Consider the following 26,989-nt stretch of genomic DNA (forward strand, 5'->3'; position numbering starts at 1 on the left):
GCAGATAGATAGGTTACTGTCACCAGAACCAGCATATCACCCCAGCCCTGCAGATAGATAGGTTACTGTCACCAGAACCAGCATATCACCCCAGCCCTGCAGATAGATAGGTTACTGTCACCAGAACCAGCATATCACCCCAGCCCTGCAGATAGATAGGTTACTGTCACCAGAACCAGCATATCACCCCAGCCCTGCAGATAGATAGGTTAGTGTCACCAGAACCAGTATATCACCTGAGCCCTGCAGATAGATAGGTTAGTGTCATCAGAACCAGTATATCACCCCAGCCCTGCAGATAGATAGGTTACTGTCACCAGAACCAGTATATCACCCCAGCCCTGCAGATAGATAGGTTACTGTCACCAGAACCAGCATATCACCCCAGCCCTGCAGATAGATAGGTTAGTGTCACCAGAACCAGTATATCACCTGAGCCCTGCAGATAGATAGGTTACTGTCACCAGAACCAGTATATCACCCCAGCCCTGCAGATAGATAGGTTACTGTCACCAGAACCAGCATATCACCCCAGCCCTGCAGATAGATAGGTTAGTGTCATCAGAACCAGCATATCACCCCAGCCCTGCAGATAGATAGGTTAGTGTCACCAGAACCAGCATATCACCCCAATAATAGGCCCCAGAGTATAATGATTGTTTATGGGTGTCCACTATGGGACATAATACTGTGTGCAGGGGCTGCTATGGGGCATAATACTGTGTGCAGGGGCCACTATGGGGCATAATACTGTGTGCAGGGGCCACTAATGGACATAATAGAGTGCGGAGGAGGGGGTCAGTCAAGGTCTTTGGCGTCGGTTGGGGGGGGGGCCATGTCAAAAGTTCGCCACGGGGCTCCGCCATTCCTAGTTACGCCACTGCGTATTGCGATGTACAAATATGGTAACTTACATCCGCCAGCACGTAGTATGGAGGGGCATGAAAAACTGGTTTTAACTAGATATATTCTAATACGCACATAGACACAAAGATCAGCAGATTTAGTCAAAATCTAAGCCTCAGGGTTACTGGGGAAGCCTCTTATCTGTTACTTCTGGCTATAGCTCGGGGTTAGTGGTTAGCTTATTTTTCTCAGTTACAGTTTAGCAACTGGAATTAACCCTTCACAATGATGATGGAGCCGCCATCTTGTTTTAACGTCCACTTGTGCTTATTCTTGTAGGTTGTTCCCTGTAGTGCTGCCAACCAGAAGAAGATGGAGAACATGATGAATGATTACTGCTCAGAGATTAAGAGAACACTGAATATTTCTCCTGTCTGGTTAGTTTGTTACAATGTGTCAGTGTATGTAAAATGTTTTAGCCTGAAGTCCAGGCTGACTGGATGTAACTGTAGCAAAGTCTCAGCTGTGATAAGTGTTAGGTCTGTACAGGTTCTCGGTCTCTGGATGTAACAAGAATGTTCTTATTCACTGATTCTAAGCAGAGATATTACAAATGGTGAGGGACTGAAATTTAAAGTGTATTTGTAGAACATTATACGGTGATATCCAGGACTAGGATATTGATGACCTATCAGATTGGTGGGGGTCTGGCACCCAGCACCCCCACCGATCAGCTCTTTGCAGCCTGATAACTGAATACCAACCACAGCGCTGTACATTGCATAGTGGCGGTGCTGGGAATTGCAGCTCAGAGATGCTGCACAGCCATATGCCTCATAAACATGACATCACTGGCCTGTAAGTGTCATGGCCTCTGCTAACCTATCATTGGCAGGGGTAGTAGGGATAGGCCATCAATATCCTAGTCCTGGAGAGCCCCTATATCATGTATGTACAGAAACCTGGAAAACCACATGAATAAAAATGACGTTGTAACTATTTCTATTCACCGCTGTTATGTATATATTGCTCTGTCTACATTCCTCACTACACCATACAATGCAGGAATCCCAATTCATGGAATATTTCTATTCACATATCCATTCTGCCTACAAAGAAACATGCTCTTCTGGCTACGAAAAGTTACCCCCTACGCACAGCAGAAGTTACAGTACTTGCCTATACCATTGAAATGTATGGGGGAGGGGGAGGGCACTTTCCATGCAAACTGGATTACAACACCCCCCTTTCTTGTAAACGTGTGTCTCGGTAATCTAGGGGCAGAGATGGAAGGGGAATGTTATACTATGGCAGATGGAGGGGGGACAAGAAATGGGGGAGATGAAGGGATATAAGAAATGGAGGGGGGACATGAAACTGGGGGTAGATGAAGGGGGGCACTTAAACTGGGGGGACATTAAACTGGGGACAACTGGAGGGGGTATTAAACCGTGGAGCTACCTCTACAGTTTAATGTCTGCTTCCCGATTTTAATGTCCCCCTTTAGTTGCCCCCACTTTCATGTCCCGCTCCAGCTGTTATTAATTTATTGCCCCCCTCCAACTACCCCCACTGTTAATGTCCCCCTCCAGCTGTCCCAGTTTCGTGTCCCCTCTAGTTTCCCCCTGTTTAAACTGGGGCACCAGGAGAGGGACTTAAAGGGGCTCTATCAGCAAAATCATGCTGATAGAGCCCCACATATGCGTGAATAGCCTTTAAAAAGGCTATTCAGGCACCGTAAAAGTTATATTAAACTAAACCCCTCCCCGTTTTAAAATAAAACCCTAAAACAGAATGTGATAAACTTACTGAACGTGCACGGTGGGCGGGCATTCAGGGTGCGCCGTCTTCTTCATCCACGCCTCCTCTTCCTCCGATGTCCTCGGGTCCCGTCCTCCTCCGGCGCTCGCGAACTGACATTGCTTAAAAAAAATGGCCTGGGCGCCTGCGCAGTAGCCGTAGTAGAAGCAGCATGCTACTGCACATGCACCCAGGCCATTTTTTTTAAGCAATGTCAGTTCGCGAGCGCCGGAGGAAGACGGGACCAGAGGACATCGAGGAAGAGGAGGCGTGGATGAAGAAGACGGCGGACCCTGAATGCCCGCCCACCTATGAGCTGGTTCTAATGTTGCACCTCGGACCTATTAAAGGTCTATAATTTTGGGGGGTCTCAGACAGCCAGTCCCTGCCCTCAGGGGTCATGTTCCTTATTCGGGGACACTATAGGGCCCTGTATCAGTCATAGCTAAAGTTTATTCTGTTTATTTCTGGCTGGGGGGGCTTTGCGTATCTCTTTGCCTAGGGCCACACGGTCACATCACCAAAGATGGCTGTGTCACCCTGCGACTCCTTCCCTCACGTTAGTGAATAGAGTCACATTGTCACCTGAGGGCGCGCCGACTGCGGCAGAAAGAGTTGGTCAATGTTCAACTATTTTACGACTAGAAGTGGCGGTTGTCTCACCCTCGGGGTCTTCATGTGACTCTATTTACTAACATGAAGGAGTCACAGGGCGACTAATCTTATACTGGCCCTAAATGTAAACTGCAGTACCAGCTATAGACACGAGTGGCGCTGTGGATACACTCTCATCCTCCCCCATAGCTTTCCACTTCAGTTCATGTTGCAGGCAACAGGCAGAAAAGCTCCAGCCTTCCTATCTAGCCGCAGCCTGTGATCTCTATGGTTAGTGGAGGTCTTCCCACTTCCATCCGCCATAACCTTAACCCGGAGACGGAAGTGCTGAGCTCTGGAGAGTCTTCTGAGCACGCACAAGGATCCGAGACTGGGCAGAGTGTGATGGTGCAGCGGTGAGCGGGAAACCGGTGAGGGGCGGGGCTAATACTGTGTGAGGGAGGAGACGGGGCCGCTGCTGAGGTAATAACGGCGCCATTTTGGGATTCCGTTATCAGTGGCTGTAATGGAGTCCGGGCCTGGTGGTTGTGTGTACAGTGCTCTAGTCATGTGCGGTCTGGTGGATTGTATAGCAATGTAATGTATATGGTGGTATATACTGCATGTAATGTATGTACACAATGTACCAGCAGAATAGTGAGCGCAGCTCTGGAGTATAATACAGGATAAGTAATGTAATGTATGTACACAGTGACTGTACCAGCAGAATAGTGAGCACAGCTCTGGAGTATAATACAGGATAGGTAATGTATGTACACAGTGACTGTACCAGCAGAATAGTGAGCGCAGCTCTGGAGTATAATACAGGATAAGTAATGTAATGTATGTACAGTGACTGCACCAGCAGAATAGTGAGCGCAGCTCTGGAGTATAATACAGGATAAGTAATGTAATGTATGTACAGTGACTGCACCAGCAGAATAGTGAGCGCAGCTCTGGAGTATAATACAGGATAAGTAATGTAATGTATGTACACAGTGACTGTACCAGCAGAATAGTGAGCGCAGCTCTGGAGTATAATACAGGATAAGTAATGTAATGTATGTACACAGTGACTGCACCAGCAGAATAGTGAGCGCAGCTCTGGAGTATAATACAGGATAGGTAATGTATGTACACAGTGACTGTACCAGCAGAATAGTGAGTGCAGCTCTGGAGTATAATACAGGATAAGTAATGTAATGTATGTACACAGTGACTGTACCAGCAGAATAGTGAGCGCAGCTCTGGAGTATAATACAGGATAGGTAATGTATGTACACAGTGACTGTACCAGCAGAATAGTGAGCGCAGCTCTGGAGTATAATACAGGATAAGTAATGTAATGTATGTACACAGTGACTGCACCAGCAGAATAGTGAGCGCAGCTCTGGAGTATAATACAGGATAAGTAATGTAATGTATGTACACAGTGACTGTACCAGCAGAATAGTGAGCGCAGCTCTGGAGTATAATACAGGATAAGTAATGTAATGTATGTACACAGTGACTGTACCAGCAGAATAGTGAGCGCAGCTCTGGAGTATAATACAGGATACGTAATGTAATGTATGTACACAGTGACTGCACCAGCAGAATAGTGAGCGCAGCTCTGGGGTATAATACAGGATAAGTAATGTATGTACACAGTGACTGCAGCAGCAGAATAGTGAGCGCAGCTCTGGAGTATAATACAGGATAAGTAATGTAATGTATGTACACAGTGACTGTACCAGCAGAATAGTGAGTGCAGCTCTGGAGTATAATACAGGATAAGTAATGTAATTTATGTACACAGTGACTGCAGCAGCAGAATAGTGAGCGCAGCTCTGGAGTGTAATACAGTATGAGTAATGTAATGTATGTACACAGTGACTGCACCAGCAGAATAGTGAGCGCAGCTCTGGAGTATAATACAGGATAAGTAATGTAATGTATGTACACAGTGACTGTACCAGCAGAATAGTGAGCGTAGCTCTGGAGTATAATACAGGATAAGTAATGTAATGTATGTACACAGTGACTGTACCAGCAGAATAGTGAGTGCAGCTCTGTGGTATAATACAGGATAAGTAATGTAATGTATGTACACAGTGACTGTACCAGCAGAATAGTGAGTGCAGCTCTGGAGTATAATACAGGATAAGTAATGTATGTACACAGTGACTGCAGCAGCAGAATAGTGAGCGCAGCTCTGGAGTATAATACAGGATAAGTAATGTATGTACACAGTGACTGTACCAGCAGAATAGTGAGCGCAGCTCTGGAGTATAATACAGGATAAGTAATGTATGTACACAGTGACTGTACCAGCAGAATAGTGAGCGCAGCTCTGGAGTATAATACAGGATAAGTAATGTATATACACAGTGACTGTACCAGCAGAATAGTGAGCGCAGCTCTGGAGTATAGTACAGGATATGTAATGTATGTACACAGTGACTGCAGCAGCAGAATAGTGAGCGCAGCTCTGGAGTATAATACAGGATAAGTAATGTAATGTATGTACACAGTGACTGTACCAGCAGAATAGTGAGTGCAGCTCTGGAGTATAATACAGGATAAGTAATGTAATGTATGTACACAGTGACTGTACCAGCAGAATAGTGAGTGCAGCTCTGGAGTATAATACAGGATAAGTAATGTAATGTATGTACACAGTGACTGTACCAGCAGAATAGTGAGCGCAGCTCTGGAGTATAATACAGGATTAGTAATGTACTGTATGTACACAGTGACTGCAGCAGCAGAATAGTGAGCGCAGCTCTGGAGTATAATACAGGATAAGTAATACAATCGTGTATATTCAACCACCTCTTTTAATTCAGTATATTCTGTGTAGCGTTGATATATCGTTGTATTTTCCTCTGCACAACTTCTGGGGGTCTCGGTGTAGTGTCCGCCATCTTTACATTTGGGTATATATTAGATGTATCCCAAGACGAAGAAAATCCAGCACCTCCCGACGTCTTAAAAACTTCAAATCTTTATTTTCAATTCATTAAAACGGAAACATTGCAACCACATTGGGGTGTAATACAGCTACACGTTTCGGGACACGTCCAGTCCCTTCCTCATACCATGGCATGAGGCGTCGGGAGGTGCTGGATTTTCTTCTTCTTGGGATACATTGCAGCCGGTTGAGTCCACCAGCTTCCGTGCACACCGACACAGAATCAATGGACATTTGATGGGGTGAGCTGAAAAACCAGATCTTTTTTATATATTCGATCCCTTGAGCTTGGGGGTGGCTCAGTGGTTAGCACTGCAGCCTTGCAGTGCTGGAGTCTTGGGTTTGAATCCTGCCGAGGACAACATCTGCAAGGAGTTTGTGTGGATTTCCTCCCATTCTCCAAAGACCTACTGATAGAACAATGTACATTGTGAGCTTTAAATGGGGGGCACAATCTACATTATGTTAAAAAAAAAAATGCCCTGAGGTTGAGGCTTCTCAATAGTGTCAGTAAGGCTGGTTCATATTTGCGTCCATTGGAGACTCCATCACAGTGTACGCCAAAAACTGGTGGAGGAAAAAGTCCTTTAAGGCCGGGACCCCATGGACCTGAAACGCCACGATTTGCCTGCGGGAAAAATCACGGCGTTGTACAGTGCAGGCAAAGTGGATGGGATTCATGCGAATCCTATGCCCACTTTGCAGAAAAGATTGCAGCATGTCAATTATATCTATGGAAACGCCGGCGGCTTTCCTGTAGATATAATGTTAAGAGAGAGACCGCAGAGGAAAACTCCGTGAACTTTCTCTTAAAAGCGCCGCGGAAAGAACGGCAATGTGATCACGCAGCAGTTCTTCCCTTAGCACTTTAGTGATGGTATACGGCCCATGGGGCCTCAGCCTAAGGAGCACTTTCCTCCACTAATTTTAAGAAAAATGAACACCTCACAGACACTACGGCTGTGGTGGCCTCTGTATGTAGTTGCTCTTTTAGGGCGGGATCCCTTTAACATCCTAAGGCTATATTCACATCATGTTCCATCCGTCCAGTAGATATAAAGAAACACAGAAACGGACGGCACATGGTGTAATCCCTTCTAAAGGGAAAGTAGTAGATGGTTTTGTCTGAAGGTAATGAATTTGGTCTCGTCGGACTCTCACCTGGTGTCCACAACAACCTGTATTGTGTATCACACTTAGTAATGTCGGTATCGGCGGCAGATCTCTGACCGTCCTATTCCAGAGGTCCGGACGTGGAATGTACCAAACCAAAAATGACTCCCCAAATGTCATGGAAAGGAAAAATGGATTCTTCGCTCACCAAGAAGTCCCAAATCGGGGTCTTTTATCGAAGTCCATAAAAAGCAGATGAAGACACAGAATGAGGATGTAGTTTAGAAGTTGCTGTCCAGTCTACTCTGCACGATCTAATACCACAAGTTATTACCGGTTCCTTCTGCATTAAAGGGGTTCTCTGGCCCCACACTGGGTTTTTTTTTTTTGTTTGTTTGTTTGTTTTTCTGGTAACCTGTCTTCATGATTGGGAATCTGTATATAATTTCCGGGAGTCCATCCTGGCCCTCGCACAGACCATCTGCAAGTGGTAGGAGCTGCGCTGTCAATCCTTGAGCCACCACAATGCATTGGATGGGGCTGCTGCGCCGTTCCTACCATTAGCAGTTCTGGGTACCCAGACTGTGCGGAGTCTCTGTCTTGGTCCCCCATAGATCACATACTGTAATATGTGATAATTCGATTTGGGGCCCAGAAAACCCCAAAGAGTCCTAAAAAAATCAAACAACCTCTGTGGTTAGGAATCCAGTGGTGTCTGTGTTCGTGTCCAGAGTGGCCCTTGCACATGTGCGATACAGCCAAGATGTGCCCCTCTTTTGAAACCAATTCTCTCCATCGTTCATGTGTGCGCGAAGGGGAGACGGGAACCCTATCGTGCGCTATGTGGGATTAATTCCCGACTGAACAAAGAGATTAGTATACATTGTATTAGTTTAAACCTGCTTAAAAAAATAATAGCAGAGTGCTTCTTTATGGCAATGGTTCCCCCGACAGTGGCTGCACCCTCATAGCAGTAGGGTCACACCATAGACCTTCTATTCTCCTCCATAAGCAGCTTTGATGGATTCCCCAACTCCTTTGAAGTTTTCCGAGGGGTAGATGAAGTCTCCGGACCTCTGTGCGGGATTTGCTTCTCATTCATAACTCCCTACATCACTAACCAAGTCTTCCTGCTCAGGGCTGGAGTCTCCTCCGGTAGTTGGTACTACTAAATATTTCGCCTACCTGGTTCAGTTTCTGCTGGTTCACGTTGGTTGCCGTAGACTGCTATAACCCGTACTTCAGTATTTTGTCCACACCCGTTCCTCTGTCCTCTTCACCCATCTTACTGGTGACCCCTGTGGTTGTGGTGTCCATTTATTTTTTCTCCAGACTTGGACTTCATTGTTTCATTGTAAGAGGTCCTGGTGGTCGTACCATTGTTCTCCTTGCCGGCCCCTGGAGAGAGGTGGCCTGGTTTGAACCCTTCCTTATACCCCACATCCTTTGTCAGGGGACCTTTAGCTTAAAATCTCCTTAATCTTTCTCTGGACCATAGGCTTGCTATGTTCTTTGTAGGTGTCAGTTCTAGCTGCAGAATGAAACCTGCTGTAACGTCAGAGCCGGTGACTTGCTAGTTGTAGTCTTCACCCTGCAGCAGTGTCACCGGTGAGAATGACGTCCTCATAATGTGCGCTCTGTAATCTACGGTGCCTTCTGGTGGTTGGAGGACTCGCTTTTGATGTTCCACTGCCTTTGTATGAGCAGAAGTCAGAAAAAAATTCCCTGTTTTGTGTTTTTTATGCTGATGGGTCTAGAAGTGATGTGGCCGATACTACTTAATTTTTAGGCCACAACGTTGGCACTGGCAAATCACACCTACTCCTCTCCGACATCCGAAAGTTCTTGCTGCTCCTTTTTCCCCTTACTACTTACTTAAGAAACATAAGGAAAAAAATCCAGTTTTTCCCCATTATTCTTCACTCAATCCCCCCACCTACTGACAAAGCGGAAGCAGAATTTTTAGAAATCTTTTGCCAATTTGTTGAAAAGGAAAATCTAAACTCTTGCATTTCCATAAGTATTCAGACTCTTTAGTCAGTAGTTGGTAGCGCCGGTCCCGTTGGTATTTACGTTCTAATCCTCTCAGGTTGGATGGGGCTTGTCGGTGTGGCGCCATTCAAGTCTCTCCGGAGAGTCAGAACTCTGACCAAGCCGCTCGAGAACATTGACAGAGTTGACCCCAAGACACTCCTGTGGTGTTTTGGGTCAGTCTTGGTCCTAATCTGAGGTTCCCAGCACTCTTGTCCAGGATTTTATCTACTTCTTTCTGGTTACGCTGCAATAAGGCCCAGATTGGTGGAGGGCCCAAATGGTTGACCTTAACGCAGTTGCACACAGGATCTTTGGAACTCAGGAAAAGTGACATTGACTTCTCACCAGGGCCTTCCTCCCATGATCACTCAAGTTTGGTAGGGCAGCAACGTCTAGGAAAGATCCTGGTTATTCCAAACTTCTTGCATGCGAGAGTTATCAAAGTTACCATTCCCAAGATGTATCATCCTCCAGGTCTGTGGCTCGATGCAATCTTGTCTCTGAGTTCTCTCCTCCTCGTGGTTTGGGTTTGGTTCTACTATGCGCCGAGCTTTGAGACCTTAAATAGACGGGGGGGGGGGAGGGGTGTCTTTCCAAATCCTGTACAGTCATCTGAATTTATCACAAATGGAGAAATGAGCGGACCCCAGAGCTTAAAGTTCAGTGTCATTGCAAAGGGTCTGAATACTTATATCCATGCAAAAATTTAGTTTTTTTTTTCCTTTTTTATAATTTGCAGAACTTTCTAAAAATTTCACATTCTCCTATTGGGGCATTGAGTACAGAAAGTTGTAGGTGTTATGACCTGGCTGCAAAGGAATAAAGGTTAGTTGGGGCAAGTAAGGTAACATCTTGTTATGTAAGGGCCTCCCATGAAAATCCCTTAACAAGTCATACTGTTGAGAAGGAATTGTAGGATGGAGGAGAATAGATGTCCGTTTCTGTCTAGTCAAATAAGGGTGTCCGTACATTATGTAGTTTGGTCACTTTTCAGGGCCAGAGAGGAATTTTGAAGGGATTTATTGTGGATAAGACATCGGAATAGCCTTTAGAAAGGCTATTCGTCTCTTACCTTTAGATGTGATCTCCACTGCGCCGTTCCTTAGAAATACCGTTTCTTACCAGTATGTATATTAGTTCTCTCGCAGCGATGGGGGCGTCCCCACTGCTGCTCGAGAACAGGCTCCAGTGACGCCTCTATCTTCGGCTGGATCCTCCCCTTCTTTCGGCGTCACCTCCGACGCCTGCGCAGTTGGCTCTGCCAGTGAGACACCAGTAGCCTGCACTGCGCAATTGCGGCCTTGGAACTATGGCCGCCAGCCGGCATGCGCAGTCGGCTCTACTAGTGTCTCACTGGCAGAGCCAACTGCGTAGGCGTCGGAGGTGACGCCGAAAGAAGGGGAGGATCCAGCCAAAGATAGAGGCGTCGCTGGAGCCTGTTCTCAAGCAGCAGTGGGGACGCCCCCATTGCATTTCCAGCGCTGGTGAAAACCGGTATTTCTAAGGAACGGCACGGCGGAGATCACATCTAAAGGTAAGAGACGAATAGCCTTTCTAAAGGCTATTCCGACGTCTTATCCACAAAAAAAGGGTTTTAATGGTAGAATCCCTTTAAAGGTTGTGTTCGGAGTATACAGTTATATGCGAAGAGGCCAGTAAAAAAGCTACACTCCTGTCCCCAGTCCATTGGTGTCCTTGTCCATTGGCTTCACGTGACCACTGAGGCCAATTGGTGGTCATGTGTGGCAAGGACTTCCTCGGGAATCTTCCCTGACCTACTTACGCAAAACTATATGTCCTAGACAACCCTTTAAGGCAGAAGCAGTGTCCAATTCTTCTTTGCTTCCACTCTATTAAAGGCCCGAAGGGTCTTGTACATGGACAGGTTTCCTTATTGGTAACAACAGAAGACCATAGTAGGTTGGTCGGTGCTGGTTGAGACTCCATGCACACGTCCATGAGAAAATGGCAGGTACATGGATGGTATCTGTGCGCTCTCCGCGGACCCATACATAATATTAGGGTTTATGGGCTCGTGATCATGTGGCCATACACTTGCCAACTGTTGAATATAACTAGCCCATGGCTGGGTGCATGGAGGCCTAGAAAGGGAGATGTTCTGACATTAGATCCAGCCATCAGGTTTGCTCATCTGTCGGCTGCCATCTTTATATGGAGCTAAGATTTTTCCAAACGTTCTGATAGTATAGTAAATGAATGAATAATATAAAATATGGCAGGAAACTTTCCTTTTTGACTTCCTCTCACTCATTTGGAGACCACTTGCTGTCCCGGCCTCCATGCTTTACCTCATTCGATAGTCGTGGAGTTTGGTGACCTCTGTAAGGGCCGACACAAAGTGATTGAAATGGACCATAAAGATCAAAGTTGTCGGCCCGGCATCACGTTCACCTTATGATCCACAAACTGTTTCCGTTTCGCTCACCTTTTCTTAATGTATTCTTTAAGATGTACTTGCTTGTGTATATATAACTTTTCTCTGTGCCCTTTAACCCTGGAGCCGTCAAGTTTTCTTTCATTTCAGACATTGATATCCTTTTATGTAACGTCCCACCAGTCCCATATCCAGAATGTATGACCAGTCCCATGATGAACATCCACCTGTCTCCGCCTTCCATCTTTCCTCCTATTCACTATCGGCTTAGCAGCACTTACGTTGTTGCTGGATCCTTACACTTGACTGTTATTCATGGACTGTGTATATAGGAAATGTTAACATTTTGGGGTTTTTTCTAGTCCTAACTTTTTTTTGCTCAGATTGTATCCCGATTACTGTTGTGTTGACTAAAATTACTTGTTTTTCTACAGAATTGTCTGCCATCTTTCTACTTAACGAAGATACTTGGGTCTTCCTCGTAACCACGTTCTCAAGGTTAAATATACTCGTTCTCGGGGCACTCTCGTTCCTGTTTTCCTCCTTGCTGTGTGAACCAGAGCAATAGTCCGATCATGTCGAAGCCCTATTCTCAGTCGTCCTTAGGCAGAGACTATATGAACGTCGGTTCCGGCTCTAAGTTAGGTCCGCAGGGCTCTCGCGGCTTGCTGGCCGGTTCCTCCAAAAACTTGCCATCTATATTTAGTCTTGGTAACCGAGCTCCTCCTCCTCCTCCCCCTCCCCCCATGTCTTCTCAACATAGGGGAGACTCCAATCAGGCCAGTAAGATCTTGGCCAGCTTTGGTCTGTCCTCTAGGGACTTGGATGAACTAAGTCGCTATCCCGAGGAGAAGATTACTCCCGAAAGCTTGCCACAGCTTATTCAACAAATTAAGAGGAGGAGGTCAGAAGATATGTCTATGTTGAGTTACCGAGAGAGACTTCCTCGAGAGCCCTTGAGAGTGTCTAGCAGTGAATGGGACGACGATGTAAGACCCTTCCGAAGAGAGAGCTTTGTCGAACGCTCATCTGCTCTTGACCACGTGGTCGATTATGACCATGGGAGCCGCTCTCGAGAACCCCCTTATCGAGAGAGACTGGATTTAGATGACCACTTAAGAGATCGGGAAAGGTTTAGAGAAGACAGTTTCTTATCTGACCCTCCTTACCGTAAGCTTGGTACGAACTATGAGCCCATGCGCTACAGCCAACCGCAAGAACGCTCTGCCTACGAAAAGGCAAGAGGGGTGCCATCCATTAGAAATGTTGACGATTTTCACGGACTCGTTCCAAAAGATTTCCCCCATCTCTGTTCCCTCTGTGACATAGCAATCCATACTAAGAAGGTGAGTTGCTACCTCAATAGCTTACTTTTTGGCGTTTACTCTTCCTGTAGAAGTCATGACGGAACTTGCTCTAATGTCTCCACTTTTTAGAAAGTACTCGTACTTGATGTGCGTAAGGCGTATGGTCATCTGGTAAAATCCATTTTTGTGTCGCTGCTCTTTCTCCCCCCTCCCCCTCAGTTTTCAATCTAATGGCATTCCCTCTTGAGTCTTATCTGCATTGGCAATTTCCGTACCATAAGTGTAATTTTTTTCCCAAATTTTCTTTGGATCTCAGTCTCTCCCAAAACTGGTGGAATACACTCTTCTAAGTTAGTCACAGCCCACCCCAACTATCTTATATCTACCCGAGCAGGAGGAGGCACCTTAAAAGAACACTAGAAAATTCCAGCACGTTTCCCCTTAATCCTCTCGCTTCCTTCTAGTCCAGGTGTGTCTTATTACTATTAAAACTGAGAAAATTTATAAGGTAATCCTCCGTGTGTCTCAGTAGATCGGCCATGCCTCCTCCTCCTCTTCCTCCTTCTTGCTGTCCTGTATCTGGCTGTAAGACAACTGGCAGGAGCCTCCTCTTAGCCCCGTATATATAAGTCCAAAAGGTCCTTGTCATTTGAGGTGGTCCCTACACAAATCTCCAGCTCCCATGACTTTTTGAGGTCCTTGTAATGTCATCAGCATAGATAGATTGATGGCTTTGATGAAAAACATTCAACCAGGGCGGTAGTTTTGGCCAAAGTTGGATGTCACGTTTTCCCTCTCCCACTTGTACACCAAGTAATGTCAGATAGGTGGCGATACTTGGCATTGCTTGAAGATCCCTTCTGAGCTCTTACGCTTGGCCATGCCTTCAACCCATTGTGTTCCTGCTCCGGTTTCCTCTTCCATTAGATTCTCTTGAAATCTTCCACTCCATTACCCCAAGCAAGGCCTCTCTAGTTTCACTTTCTAAACACGTGGACCTTTGTTTGGAAAAAGTAGCCCTTCTAAAGGACTTCTAGCCTGAATGGGGTGTCTGTCGTATGACAAAAACACATCAGCTCTGCTCTATCCCTTCACTTCCCAATCAAAATCTGGCACCGTGAGCTACAATCCCTTTTACAAGAGGTTACATCAAGCAATATTTCTCAAAGGAATGTTTCAGCAATTGCAGTCATTCATTACAGCACCATGTTTTCTTCACTTAAAGGGATCCTGTCAGATCAGTTCTGCTGCCCTATAGGAGTAGGATAGGATAAAGGAAAGGAAACTGAGCTCCAATAGGTTTACATTATTAGAAGAGACTGCAAGAGTTTTGCTTGCCCTGCGCGCACACAGGATGATTGTTGTTAGATTGTGTAGGGCAAGCACCAGTCATCCTGTGTGCGCGCAGGGCAAGCGCAACTCTCGCAGTCTCTGCTGTAAAATGTAAATTATGACAATCTTCTTGTGTATGTAAGGCAAGCGCCAGTCTCGCCCACACACAGGATTGTCGCTGAGAGTTGTGTTTGCCCTATACACACACAGGATGATTGTAAGAGTGTTTTTTTCCGAAGGATGTTTGACTGTCTTCTGTGTATACCTTCATATAGGGAGAGCTGTCGCTGTAAAGATGGTTAGGACTCCCCTTTTTTTTTTTTTTTTTCTTCCATGGAGTCCTTTTTGGATTTACTCTGCTCCAAATTATATAAACCTAGAGTTCAGCTTCTCTCCTTTATCATATAACCCTATATATCACAGAGCTCAGCTTCTCTCTTCTATCATATAACCCTATATATCACAGAGCTCAGCTTCTCTATCATATAACCCTATATATCACAGAGCTCAGCTTCTCTCTTCTATCATCATATAACTTATATAGCAGAGCTCAGACTCTCTCCTCTATCATATAACCCTATATATCACACAGCTCAGCTTCTCTTCTATCATCATATAACCCTATATATCACAGAGCTCAGCTTCTCTTCTATCATCATATAACCCTTTATATCACACAGCTCAGCTTCTCTATCATATAACCCTATATATCACAGAGCTCAGCTTCTCTCCTCTATCATATATATCACCGTACTCAGCTTCTCTCCTCTATCATATAACCCTATATATCACAGAGCTCAGCTTCTCTTCTATCATCATATAACCTATATATCACAGAGCTCAGCTTCTCTCCTCTATCCTATAACCTATATATCACACAGCTCAGCTTCTCTCCTCTATCATATAACCCTATATATCACACAGCTCAGCTTCTCTCCTCTATCATATAACCCTATATATCACAGAGCTCAGCTTCTCTCCTCTATCATATGCTGCTCTCAGGGCATCAGAAATCACTTGACAGGTTTGCTCCATGTCTGACACATCCTCAGGTTGTGTTATTGTGGGTCTCCAATGTAGAAGCCCCCACTTATTCCATCTCCTTCTCCTGATGGCTCCTACATACTGAATGGAGATGTGACCACCAGTCCACTGTGGCTGCCTTAAAGGACTTGTTCAGGATTAGGAAACCTGGCTTTCTTCCAGTCCGGCAGCTTGTTTCCATTCACTTCCATGTAGCTGAGCAGCAATACCAGCCGCAACCCATGCACAAAGGTGGCGCTGCTGCTTCAAAAAAAGAGCCATATTGGTATCCCTAGCTTTCCTGATTAGTGTTAATCATTAATTGCATATATTGTGGACCAGACCATAGACACTCAAATATGGCTCTTCATTTTGGCCTCTCTTATGTCCACGCTGCCGTGTATACTGTTACTTATGTAATATAATTATTTCCTTTTTTTATTCTAGGGCTGGAATGAGCATATTAATGGCCCGACTCATAGAAGGCACCGCCTGCTCCTGCTGGAAGTGTACGTCACCTATATACTCATTAGATATGTTTATCATGGCTTGTGTAGGGATTGGGGGGGGGAGGCTATAGCAGGACTTGTCTATAGCCCCTTAGGCACATGCGCCGCCGCCACCTCTCTGCTTTCCTGAGTAGATGCAGATCCTAGAGGTCTGAATATGCTATACGGATTGTAATATTTGACTTTTCTGTTTTAATTCCAGATACCCCGAGTGGAATGGACATGGGTTGTAAGTATTACCTAACCGGAGTCCCTGTAAACCGTTTTGGGAAGTAAAACTGGTATTTAGATGACTGGTCAGGTTCAGCCGATGGGGGGGTCTTCATCAGATATGTTCTCGCTTGGTTGAGCCAAGTATGCATGTGTATGGGAGAGATATTGTGTAGTCCTATGTCTTGCCTTCCAAACCTGCATGCAAAACACATGTACATGTAAGTGTCCACAGGCCGAGGGTGCACTTACAACTACCAGTAATACCTTGACATTTGGCTTCTCTTGAAATATCTATAAAGGCCAAAGAATAAAACGTCTGTCTGTTTGCAGGGGAGATACCCACATGCTGCGCCAGTCTACAAACCATGCACCAGGACTATTGGGGCCACCACCGCCGTCGCCTCAGTCATTACTGTCTATGGGAAGTGGGCTCGAAGGAAGACGTGGAGGAGGAAGGGGTCACCTAGGTGTGTAAGACTTCACGCACTTCACTTCTCACTTAGCTTTCCTGTCTTCTAGACAGTACTATGCAAAAGATTTAGGCAGAAACGGGGTTAATAGTTTAGTTTTGTCAATGAAGAAAAGAGAAGCGTAAATCCCGTCAATGTTTGTGGAGGCCTCAACATCGGTCAGTCCGTCTGGGACAAGACGGATTGGAGCAAGCCGACATCCACAGAAGACCTGGGTGCAGTTCTCCAAGATGGCGGCGGCGGGAACAACCTCCCTGCCAAAAACTGTCTGCAAGTACCGAGAAGAACTGATGGAAGGCAAAGGTCACACTGAATATTGATGGGATTTACATTTCTCTTCTCTTTCATTTCATGTTGGCAATTGACAAAAATAAACTATTAACCCTTCTATTAGTGAAAGCCTTCTTAAAGGGCGACCCATGCTGAAAGATTTAGGTGTAACACCTTCCCCAAATAATAGCCTGCGCCTGTCTGCACCTGTCTTCATAAAATGGCCGGAACTAAAAGAAACCTCAAATATTTTACCTTCTGAATTATTTTTTTTTTTGTGTAATTTTATTAAATTTTAAAGTGTAATTTTATTCTTGTATTACAGGAATGAAAGAACGCGGGCCTGGACCAAGACGTGTGCAGGGTAGACCGGTATGTAAGATGTCAGGAAGGCAGAGAACTCGTAGCACATATTTTAATTTATTTTTTTTTTATACATATCGTATACTACTTCCTTCTACTAAATCCAGTCCCAGCTTTGGCTCAAAAATTTGCAACAAAAAAAAAAATCCAGCTTTCCTATAGTGTATATAACTTTATCCTTAAAGAGGACTTTTCATGGTTTGGGGCACAGGCAGCTCTATATAATGCTGGAAAGCAGACAGGGCGCTGAATTCAGCGCACTGTCTGCTTTCCCGGTCTGTGCCCGGTGTAAAGCGCTATCAGTACCGTAGCGCTTTACAGTCAGAAGGGCGTTCCTGACAGTCAGTCAGATACGTCCTTCAACACAGCAGCGCCTATCGCGCTGTACAGTGTGAGCGGGGAGGAACGCCCCCTCCCCTCCTGATAATACTCGTCTATGGACACATACTGTGAGCAGAGGGAGCAGGCGTTCCTCCCCGCTCACACCGTACAGCGCGATAGGCGCTGCTGTGGAGAAGGACATTCCAGACAAACTGTCAGAAACGCCCTTCTGTCTCTAAAGTGCTACGGTATCGGGACTGATAGCGCTTTACCCGGGGCACAGACCGGGAAAGCCGACAGTGCACTGAATTCAGCAGTATATAGAACCGCCTGTGCCCCGGACCATGAAAGGTCCTCTTTTAAGGGGGATTTCGGGCCTTCTACCACCCAGTATGACATCAGGTGTGGGCAGAACAGTCTGGCACTCAATTCATATCATACTTATCCTGTTAATGGAGTTTTCCAGGATTTAGAGGTTTATGGTCCAGTCTTATGATACGTCATAAGCATCTGATCTGTTGGGGGCTCATAGCTGGCACCTACACTGATCAGCTATACCAAGAGGCTTCTGATAGGATACAAAACACTAGGCCCGGAAGGAGTTGGCTCCTAGCCCTGTATAGTGTCCTGGAGCGGTACTGCAACTTGGCTCCTGGATGAGCCCTTTAATAAGTATAGGCTATACTTATATACTAGCTACTATCCTGCCCAGTGTGTGGTGGTCTCCACACCCAACATCTGGCTGGACGACCCCGTGTCATTCAAGAGATACAAGAAGCTGGTTGTGGTCAGGAGCTCCCTGGTTTTATTCTCTCAGTTCGATCTATGCCAGTAGGCCGTGTTCATGTTATATTTCTACACATGTTCTGAGCCTAGGTCAGTATCCCCTTCACTGAATGTGCCGTATCCGTGTTGTGTCCCCCTCTCCGTGCAGGGAGCTGGGAGAGTTGTTCACATCATAAACTTTGAGCGAGGGAAGAATCTGAAGAACCAGCTGCTAAAGCTTGCCGAGCCATTTGGGCAGATTACCGGCCACTTGGTATTAAGCAAAATGAATGAGGTATGTGGGGGAGGGGAGTTAATAGGGTGTGTGTGTGTGTATATATTGCTAAAAAATATGTAATAATTATTTATTTTATTTTTTTAAGGCATTCATTGAAATGTCCTCTACAGAGGAGGCTCTGAGTGTGGTCGATTATTACAGCACACGTCAGGCTATTGTCATGGGGAAACCTGTTCATGTGCACATGTCTCATAAATATAAGCGGATTAAGGTAAAAAATAAAAAATAGTCTGTATTATATTACATGCAGAAGCTTCTCATTCATACTAATCTGAAAGGGAATGTTATACGGGACACAGAGCTGTTGTAGTAAATCCGTTCTGGAGCTTCTGCTCTTATGTTGTCGTTACTCCTAATGTCTCTGGTAATTTTGGAATAATTGAAGACTAGAGATGAGCGAGTACTATTCGAATAGCACACACCCATAGGAATGAATGGATGCAGCCGGCACACAGAGGGTTAAGCGGCCGGCCACCAGCAAAGTCTGCGTGCCGGCCGCTTCCATTCATTCCTATGGGTGCATGCTATTCGAATAGTACTCGCTCATCTCTATGGAAGATCCATTCTGCCTGGTCAAAGCCCCTCCTACAGGCCACGTCACAGAGTAAAATCCGTTATGGTATGACAAAGCCGAGAGAGTCTAAAATCTGACGCTGGGTTGTAATATTGTGCCTTTCCGTTTAGAAAATGGATGCAAAGCCTGAAATGAGACCCGAACCGAAAAAAAACGAGCCCGGCCGCGTCATCCACCTTAGTAAGCTGCCCAGTTACGGCTACACCGATGCCGCGCTCCTTAAGCTCGCCGAGACCTTTGGGAAAGTGAGAACTTATATTCTAATGAGAGTGAGGAATCAGGTAGGTGATCATTATGTGTCTATCAGTCTATATTATACAGTACATAACAGTATATACATTGTTATATAAAGAATATAGAAGATATTTTAATGTGTATTTCTGGTTTTCTTTTTAGGCTTTTATTGAAATGGAAAGGTTGGAAGACGCTCAGGACATGGTAAAGCGGTGTGAGATAGTTCCTCTGGTGTTCCATGGAAAGACGTTGAAAGTAGACCTGTCCGAAAGATACAAGAAGCTGGTCTTAAGGGTAAGCGTTGCAATGTTCCTATTGTTTGTGTAGGGGTGCAACTCTTGAGGTCTTCTCCTCACCCTGTTTTATGAGGCTGCAGGGTTTGGGTAAGGGCTTCAGCCTTTTCAGGCATCCCCCTTGAATGGGACTGTGCTGCAGTCAGGCCACGTGACTAGAGATGAGCGAGTACTCCTGTTTCGAATAGCACACACCCATAGGAATGAATGGACTCAGCCGGCATGCAGAGGGTTAAGCGGCCAGCCAAGTCTACGTGCTGGCCGCTTCCATTCATTCCTATGGGTGCGTGCTATTCGAATCTGGTTAGAGGTTGCAGTGCAGTTGCTGTAAAGCATATCCTTGAATGCCGTTAACAGCAGTTCCGCAAGATGGCGGCCACCATAACAATGCACAGAAATCTTCCATGAGAGTGACAGGTTATGGAGAATGTTCCCGGATCTGATCCTGCAGATTTGTTTTTCTTATAAAGAAATATATTTCATAACTTTAATTTCTCTCTTCAGATCCCGAACAAACTTATGGAACAAAAGAATCGGTAAGTGTTTCTACTTTCTACGGAACGTGTTCTGTATCTATGGCCGTTTGTTGTCTCCAGTCCAAGGTCATCTAGTAAGTTTCCAGGGAATTTTAGTGGACTGTGTTCCGATTTTTCTGAAACCTACGGTCAGCGGCCTGCCAAACCCACAATATGGAGGCTTACACAGATCCCCAGGGAAGGCGGTCCGGTCGCAGAACCTAAATCTTTCACTACATTGACCTAGACCTATAATAGTTCAGCTGACCTTCATGCTAGACTTCTATGCGGGGAAGGAGATGAGCAGCTTTCCTGAGTATATTTAGAGAAGCCTATGGGAGCCCATGCTGCATGAAGGTATTGTACCATGAAGACTTACCCTCTTTCCTATGGACAGGAGATAGGTCTGATCGGTATGGGTCCTGACATTGGGACAGCCAGCAATCACAGGAAAGGGGGGGCAGCGCATTGGACTCTATGGGAGATCATACGTTATCTGCGCAATGTTTTTGGTTTTCTTACACCATCCTATAGAATTGAAGGCATCCCCCATACAGACAGGGAAACTCACTTGGCTGTCTTCAGCGTTTCCATAGAATTGAGTGATCTCTACATCCACCATGTTACTCAGACGGGTTTGTGAAGCCCCTATTCTTGAGTCCCTGTAGTTGACCTGACTCGTCTTCTGATGTGTGGGTTGATATCGCTGCCGACACTCTAGAGGTTCAGCCGAGCTGTATATAATCCCTCTTGAGTTGCCTTCCCTCAGTGCCAGAATTTTCTCCTTCTAATAGTCTCCTATTTCTGCCTACCATGTGGCGATTCTCAGCTAATGTATTCAGCGACTTGTCTTTTACGTTATAGAAAGCGAGCTCACCCTGTAGACCGCAAACCGGCCGTCAAGGAGAAGCAGAAAAAGACCGACGACAGTAATGAGGCCGCTGGCGGTGACGACGGGGAGGCCGAGGCTACGACCGAAGAAGTCTCCGCCGAGGATGCCGTTCACACTTCAGAGGAGTCAGATCAGAAAGATATAGTGACGGATTCCTGCGAACCCGAACTACTCGAAGATGAGGAGATGGAGGAAGAGGAAGCGACTGCTCTCCTAGAAACCAATAGCTCCGTGGCGGACGATGAGGTGCTTGACCCAAATGAGGCCGAAGCCAACGAGATGGGAGAAGATCAGACTGAAGCCCAGGAGCCAGACTCTTCAGATCCCTCCGCACAGGCCACTGAGGCACAACAGCAGGTACATACAGGTCCCTGAGCTGGTTTAGGACCCCCAGCAATCTGAGGGAGTGAACCCCCCAAAAAGATCTATCTAGTCTAGATAGTAAATAAAACCCTTCCGTGAATTCATATGAATGCCCTGTTTGCTTTCAGGAAGCTCCCAAGTTCTCTGGGAACATAGACGACTTTGTCACACTGGATGAGGTCGGCGATGAAGAAGATTCGGATAAGGTGAAGGCCACCACGGTGAAGAAGTCAGGAGGGGCCACCAAGATGGAATCCAGCTCAGTCAGCACAAGTGTAGAAGAAACCGAACAAGAAAACGAAGCTGAGCCAGAAGAGGTAGAAGAACAGGAGACCAGCGAGGAGCCCCCAGCCCCAATATCTGAGACTCCCCAGACCACTGAAACCACCATCGCAACAAACCCCATGGCGGCATTAAGTAAGGATTATGTGCTCGGCCCATATCAGCCCAACAATCCCGTCGGTAAGTGTGATACGTGTGTGGATAGACTAGCAGTCCTGTAGGCACCCTGTGTGTCTGAGGATGGCGCTACAGTACAACGTCCCATATTTAGGGGTTTCTTGTGTATTAACCTCCTATTTTATGCTAATTCCTTAAGGAGTGGACTTTGTGGTTCCCAAGACCGGCTTCTACTGCAAGTTGTGTTCTTTGTTCTATACCAACGAAGAGGTGGCCAAAGTGACGCATTGCAGTACCTTACCGCATTACCAGAAACTGAAGGTGAGTGTTAATTTTTGGAATTTTTGAGTATTCGTAACTCTGTTGCACGCTACCATGGCTTTGTGGCCGTGTTTGGGGATGGTCTCTTCTTAATCTCGAAGGGTAGAAGCAATATTGTCCTCACCACTCCTCCACCGCTCTTGCTGGTCTCGACTGACTCTTGCCAATTCTGTGTAGGTGTTTTCTTCGCAACAGTCACCTACTTTACGTCACAGATGGAGTTACAATAGAAGTTAACACCTCTATACATAAGACCACTGAAAAATCACATGTCACTGCTTATCTCCTCCCCTCCTCAAATAGACAGTCATCTCCAGACTATTGCTGCCTATGGCCATGACTATGCTGTAAAGCAGGTCACCAAATGCTGTTGGAGTAGAAGAGAAGCTCAGGCAAGATGGCCACCCCCGTAATGAAAGACAGAAGACAGAAAATAGAATAAAAATCAGAAAGTGAAAACTGAGATGTTTCTCGTAAAGCGTTTTCCTTAGGCCGTGATATTCATTGCTGCGGCATCTTCATGATTTATCCAGCACAGCGCCATACGCCGTATAGAGGCCGTGCTTGGTATTGCAGCTCAGCCCCATTCCTTTGAACAGGACTGAGTTGCAGCATGGCCGTAAGATTGAGGACGTGATATCACTGGCCTGAGCTGAATATCATAGTCCCGGATAACCCCTTTAATTGTTTGTCTATTTTGCATTTTAATGTTTTTCTTCTTCTCTCTTTCTAGAAACTTCTCAGCAAGGTGGCGAAGGCTCCAGAGAAGAAAAACTAAAAGCTGCGAGAAAAAAAAAAAAGTTGTTTAATTTGTTCTGTTTAGTTTGCAACATGAAACGCCGGCGCTGTATGGCAACCTGCTGAGTAAATAGTATCCGGGCTGCCGTGTCCCTTGGTCTTTGACCCGCTGTAGATTTACATGTCCTAATACTACTTTGGTATCAGATCCGGGACGACTTCTTGCTCCGTTTCCCGAATCTGACTACTACATCAGAGACCGAACCAGCCCACCATGGTTCGTCACATGGCGGCGACAAGATCTTGACCCCGTGGCTCAGCCTATTGTGACGCCCTGGCCTGTTTGTCGTGCAGCACGAGCTAATGTTTCTATGTTTTTAATGTAACTTTTAAAGCAAGTTATACGGATATGCAGGTCAGCGGCGGTCCAACCATTCAGGATGGGGGAGTTCGGCAGAGCTTGCACCACGCCGTTCATTCCGATGGGATTGTCAGAGGTCACTCCCATTAAAATGAATAGTGGCCTGGGCCGTTACTCCATTCTCCTGAGGCGGTCGGACCCCCGCTGATCAGCACATTATCCTTTGTACATAACTTGCTTTTGTAGGACAGCCTCTTTAACGTCACTCATCGTGGGTGTGGTTTTGTTTTGGTTTTTCTTAATTTCTTGTTTTATAGACCAATGGGTAAACAGAATTTTGTTTTTTTTGAGCAAAATAAAGCTGTAAAATTGCAAGGTTTTTTTTTTGTTTGTTTTTTTGCATGAAGACCTTAGGAGAACCCTCACACGTAACTCAAAAACATTCAACTTTTTGGGTTGGAAAGACTGACCTCACGGAGATCGGCCTCTCATCCCCCGTTTTGCTGTTTTGGATATCTTACTCTTGTGTCTTGAATGATCTGAGGCCGCGTCCAAACAAATTGTAACTTTAACCCCTTTTGGGCTGCAGGCTTGCTCACGTATTGTAGACACTCCTGACTTTGGTTCATAAAAGCAGCAAAATCTGCAAGAAAAAAAAGCAACTTTTCTGCTGTGTGGCCTATCAAGGGAATCCAACCTGCTCTGGTATAGTCTAACTTTATAGGCTGACCCCTAGAGGGATCGGAGTCCGCAGACGCTATAAGCGATCATCAGTATTCACACCACTTTGTCTCCTTCCAGTCACAATATATGAAATAAAAGCCCCGCTTCCTCCTTTTTAAGCTTTTATTGCCCAGTTCCTCCGGCTCTTTTTGTGAGATGACGGCTACTCTGTGCTCGGGTAGTCCGATGTACCCCTCTTGGATGGACCGGCCTGTGTGGAGGGGACGGGGAATGGAACGCGTTGATGCAGTATGTTATACATCTATTGTATTGTGTCTTTGAGAAGTGGAATCTCTGGGGTTGAGCCTTTATAGATATGTGCCCATTCCCGGGGTCCCCAATGATCAGAGGGTCCAGAAGCCTCCTTGTGTATGTGACCGGTGCCCCATTTACTGCTATGGGACCGTTGGACTAGAATCTCTGTGAATGGGGAGTAGGTCATGTCTGCGCACAAGGAGGATTTAGGGGGGGGTCTTGTGTATCCCCTGTCAGCACAACCCCTTTGATCAGCACTCCATAGGAAGTAGTGTTATCTTCCCGGGTGTAGTGTGTGCTCTGTACTAACTTCTACTTGTCATTGAGACACTGATCGCAATGTTCCTCCTTTCAGTTCTGGCATTGACCCCCCATTGTGACCGTCCTGATCTGCACCCCATGAAGTGCGGGCCGTATGATTGCTGCCATGGCTGCATTCATTGCTGGGGCCGCAGGTACGATGGGAATGGGTGACAGCACCTAAGGCCTCGGCACTGGGAATCCAGACAGGAACGGATAGGTCACCATGATACAGGGAGCCCAAGTTGCTAGATTGACTTCAGGCAAGGAAATCCGGCCGATGGACAGATCAGATTTTCGCCGCGTTCATCTGTGGACATTGATGCTTAAAGGCGATGTCTAGGATACAATATATTTATACTGATGACCTATCAAACGCCAAACCGATCAGCGGATGCGGCCATATACTAAGTATACGGAAGCGGCCCTGCTCCTATTCACAGGACTGAAAGCAGGGCTGCAGTATACAGTGCTCTGTACACTGTATACACTGTAGCCGTGGCACCTGGTACTGCAGCCCCACTATTGAATTTGGAGCCTGACTTTGCTTCAGGTGGCCACATCCTATAGATGGGTCATCAGTATCAAACCTCTTCAGATCCCGGACAACCCCTTTAAGTCTGAAGCTTTGTGCACCTCATAGACTTGTGGACTTCTGGATCACAGCAGGTCACGTGATCTGTATCTATAACACTATGTACAATGCACACACGTCGCGAAAAATAACTTCCCTGGTGGTGTCGCTTTAAGCAAACTTTGGTAAGACCCTTTTATCGTTTTCGTGTTCTTGCGACCCTTTGCCAAATGTCCAGATTTCAACAGTGTTGCCCTTCCCGTGGAGCTGCAGTGACCATGTATAGCGTTCCAGCTGTCATGCTTGGAATTTAGGGAAATCTTTATGTATCTAGAAAACATTCTGAATAAACACAACCTTGTATTTTACCACGACTCCAGATTTTGGGTTCTTTATTCTCCTTTTTTAGTACAAGACGAGAGCATTTCTTGGTGGTGACTTGTCCAGGGTGGAATATATCAGGGAACAAGCAAACTCTTGCAGTAGTTCTTAAAGTTGAAGTGTTGCAAGCAGGAAAAATCGTCAGGAACCTTGTACAAGGGCCATATTGGCTAGACAGCCAGGTCGGAGCATCTACAAATTTGCAGGTCTTTTGGGGTGATTATACCAAGAATGCAGGGGTGTAAGCACCTACCTAAAAAGTACAATGGAAAGAAACAGTGAACTGGTGTCAGGATCGAGGGTGCCCAAGACTCATTGAAACATAAGGGTAGTGAAGGCTAATCCGTCCCGTTGGATTCCACAGAAGAACACAGACCCTGCTGAAGGTCTTGGTGCAGTCAATGGATGGAAGTTGTAAGAACATGCTTGTCTTATAGCTTTAGGTCAGTCACCGTGGCCATGCTGACCCCTTTCCAATGCTGAAGCCTCCTATTGTGGGTACATGACCTTGAGAACTGGACCTTGGCGCACGGGAGTAAGAGGCCTCCACAACCTATGGACAAACTTTCACCTCTAATGGCTGGTGGTGTGTTCCAGCAGGATAATGCACCTGCAATAATTCACTTCAATTTGGTAATTTACAAAAACAAACATAACCCTTCCATTTCTGAGCTCCCCCTTACTTTGCAACTTTTTTTTTTTCCCACAGCTGTCCAAAACGTTTGCACAGTGATACGTTGGGGTCTCCTTGTTGTCTACGCTCTAGACCCATGATGGTGAACCTTTGGGCACCCATCCGTGGAACAGATTATACTGTGTGTGGGCCACCGTGGAGCAAATTGTACTGTGTGGGGACCACTGTGGAGCAGAAGGTACTGTGTGGGGGCCACTGTGGAGCAGAAGGTACTGTGTGGGGGCCTCTGTGGAGCAGATTATACTGTGTGGGGACCACTGTGGAGCAGAAGGTACTGTGTGGGGGCCTCTGTGGAGCAGATTATACTGTGTGGGGACCACTGTGGAGCAGAAGGTACTGTGTGGGGGCCTCTGTGGAGCAGATTATACTGTGTGGGGACCACTGTGGAGCAGAACGTACTGTGTGGGGACCACTGTGGAGCAGAAGGTACTGTGTGGGGACCACTGTGGAGCAGATTATACTGTGTGGGGACCACTGTGGAGCAGAAGGTACTGTGTGGGGGCCTCTGTGGAGCAGATTATACTGTGTGGGGGCCTCTGTGGAGCAGATTATACTGTGTGGGGACCACTGTGGAGCAGAACGGACTGTGTGGGGGCCACTGTGAAGCAGATTGTACTGTGTGGGGGTCACTGTGAAGCAGAACGGCCTGTGTGGTCACAGTGGAGCAGAAAGCTCTATAAAGCCCCTTTCGTATAACCATATTTTGCTGGTCTGTAATTGTCCGCAATTGTGGATCCGCACATTATTAAGGTTAAATTCCCATGTT

The 26,989-nt window shown here is 46.1% G+C and overlaps 1 protein-coding gene across 3 annotated transcripts; it reads left to right on the plus strand.

The window, feature by feature from the left end:
• The first annotated feature begins 3,585 nt into the window (after positions 1-3,585).
• On the plus strand, positions 3,586-25,516 carry MATR3 (matrin 3). Of its 3 annotated transcripts, none has more exons than XM_075275130.1 (15): positions 3,586-3,671; positions 12,170-13,081; positions 15,845-15,906; positions 16,109-16,135; positions 16,450-16,586; positions 17,185-17,231; positions 18,478-18,603; positions 18,692-18,817; positions 19,291-19,461; positions 19,577-19,708; positions 20,212-20,243; positions 21,087-21,471; positions 21,606-21,939; positions 22,076-22,197; positions 22,931-25,516. In XM_075275130.1, the coding sequence occupies exons 2-15, from the start codon at positions 12,311-12,313 to the stop codon at positions 22,973-22,975; spliced, it is 2,517 nt and encodes an 838-aa protein (XP_075131231.1). In that variant the 5' UTR covers positions 3,586-3,671; positions 12,170-12,310; the 3' UTR covers positions 22,976-25,516. The 3 variants fall into 3 exon arrangements, with proteins under 3 accessions (XP_075131231.1, XP_075131233.1, XP_075131232.1); XM_075275132.1 differs by having other exon boundaries at positions 3,586-3,656; XM_075275131.1 differs by lacking the exon at positions 3,586-3,671 and having other exon boundaries at positions 11,703-13,081.
• The last annotated feature ends 1,473 nt before the right edge of the window (positions 25,517-26,989 follow it).

This window comes from Leptodactylus fuscus, chromosome 5, assembly GCF_031893055.1.
Source record: "Leptodactylus fuscus isolate aLepFus1 chromosome 5, aLepFus1.hap2, whole genome shotgun sequence".
NCBI classification, from domain to species: domain Eukaryota; kingdom Metazoa; phylum Chordata; class Amphibia; order Anura; family Leptodactylidae; genus Leptodactylus; species Leptodactylus fuscus.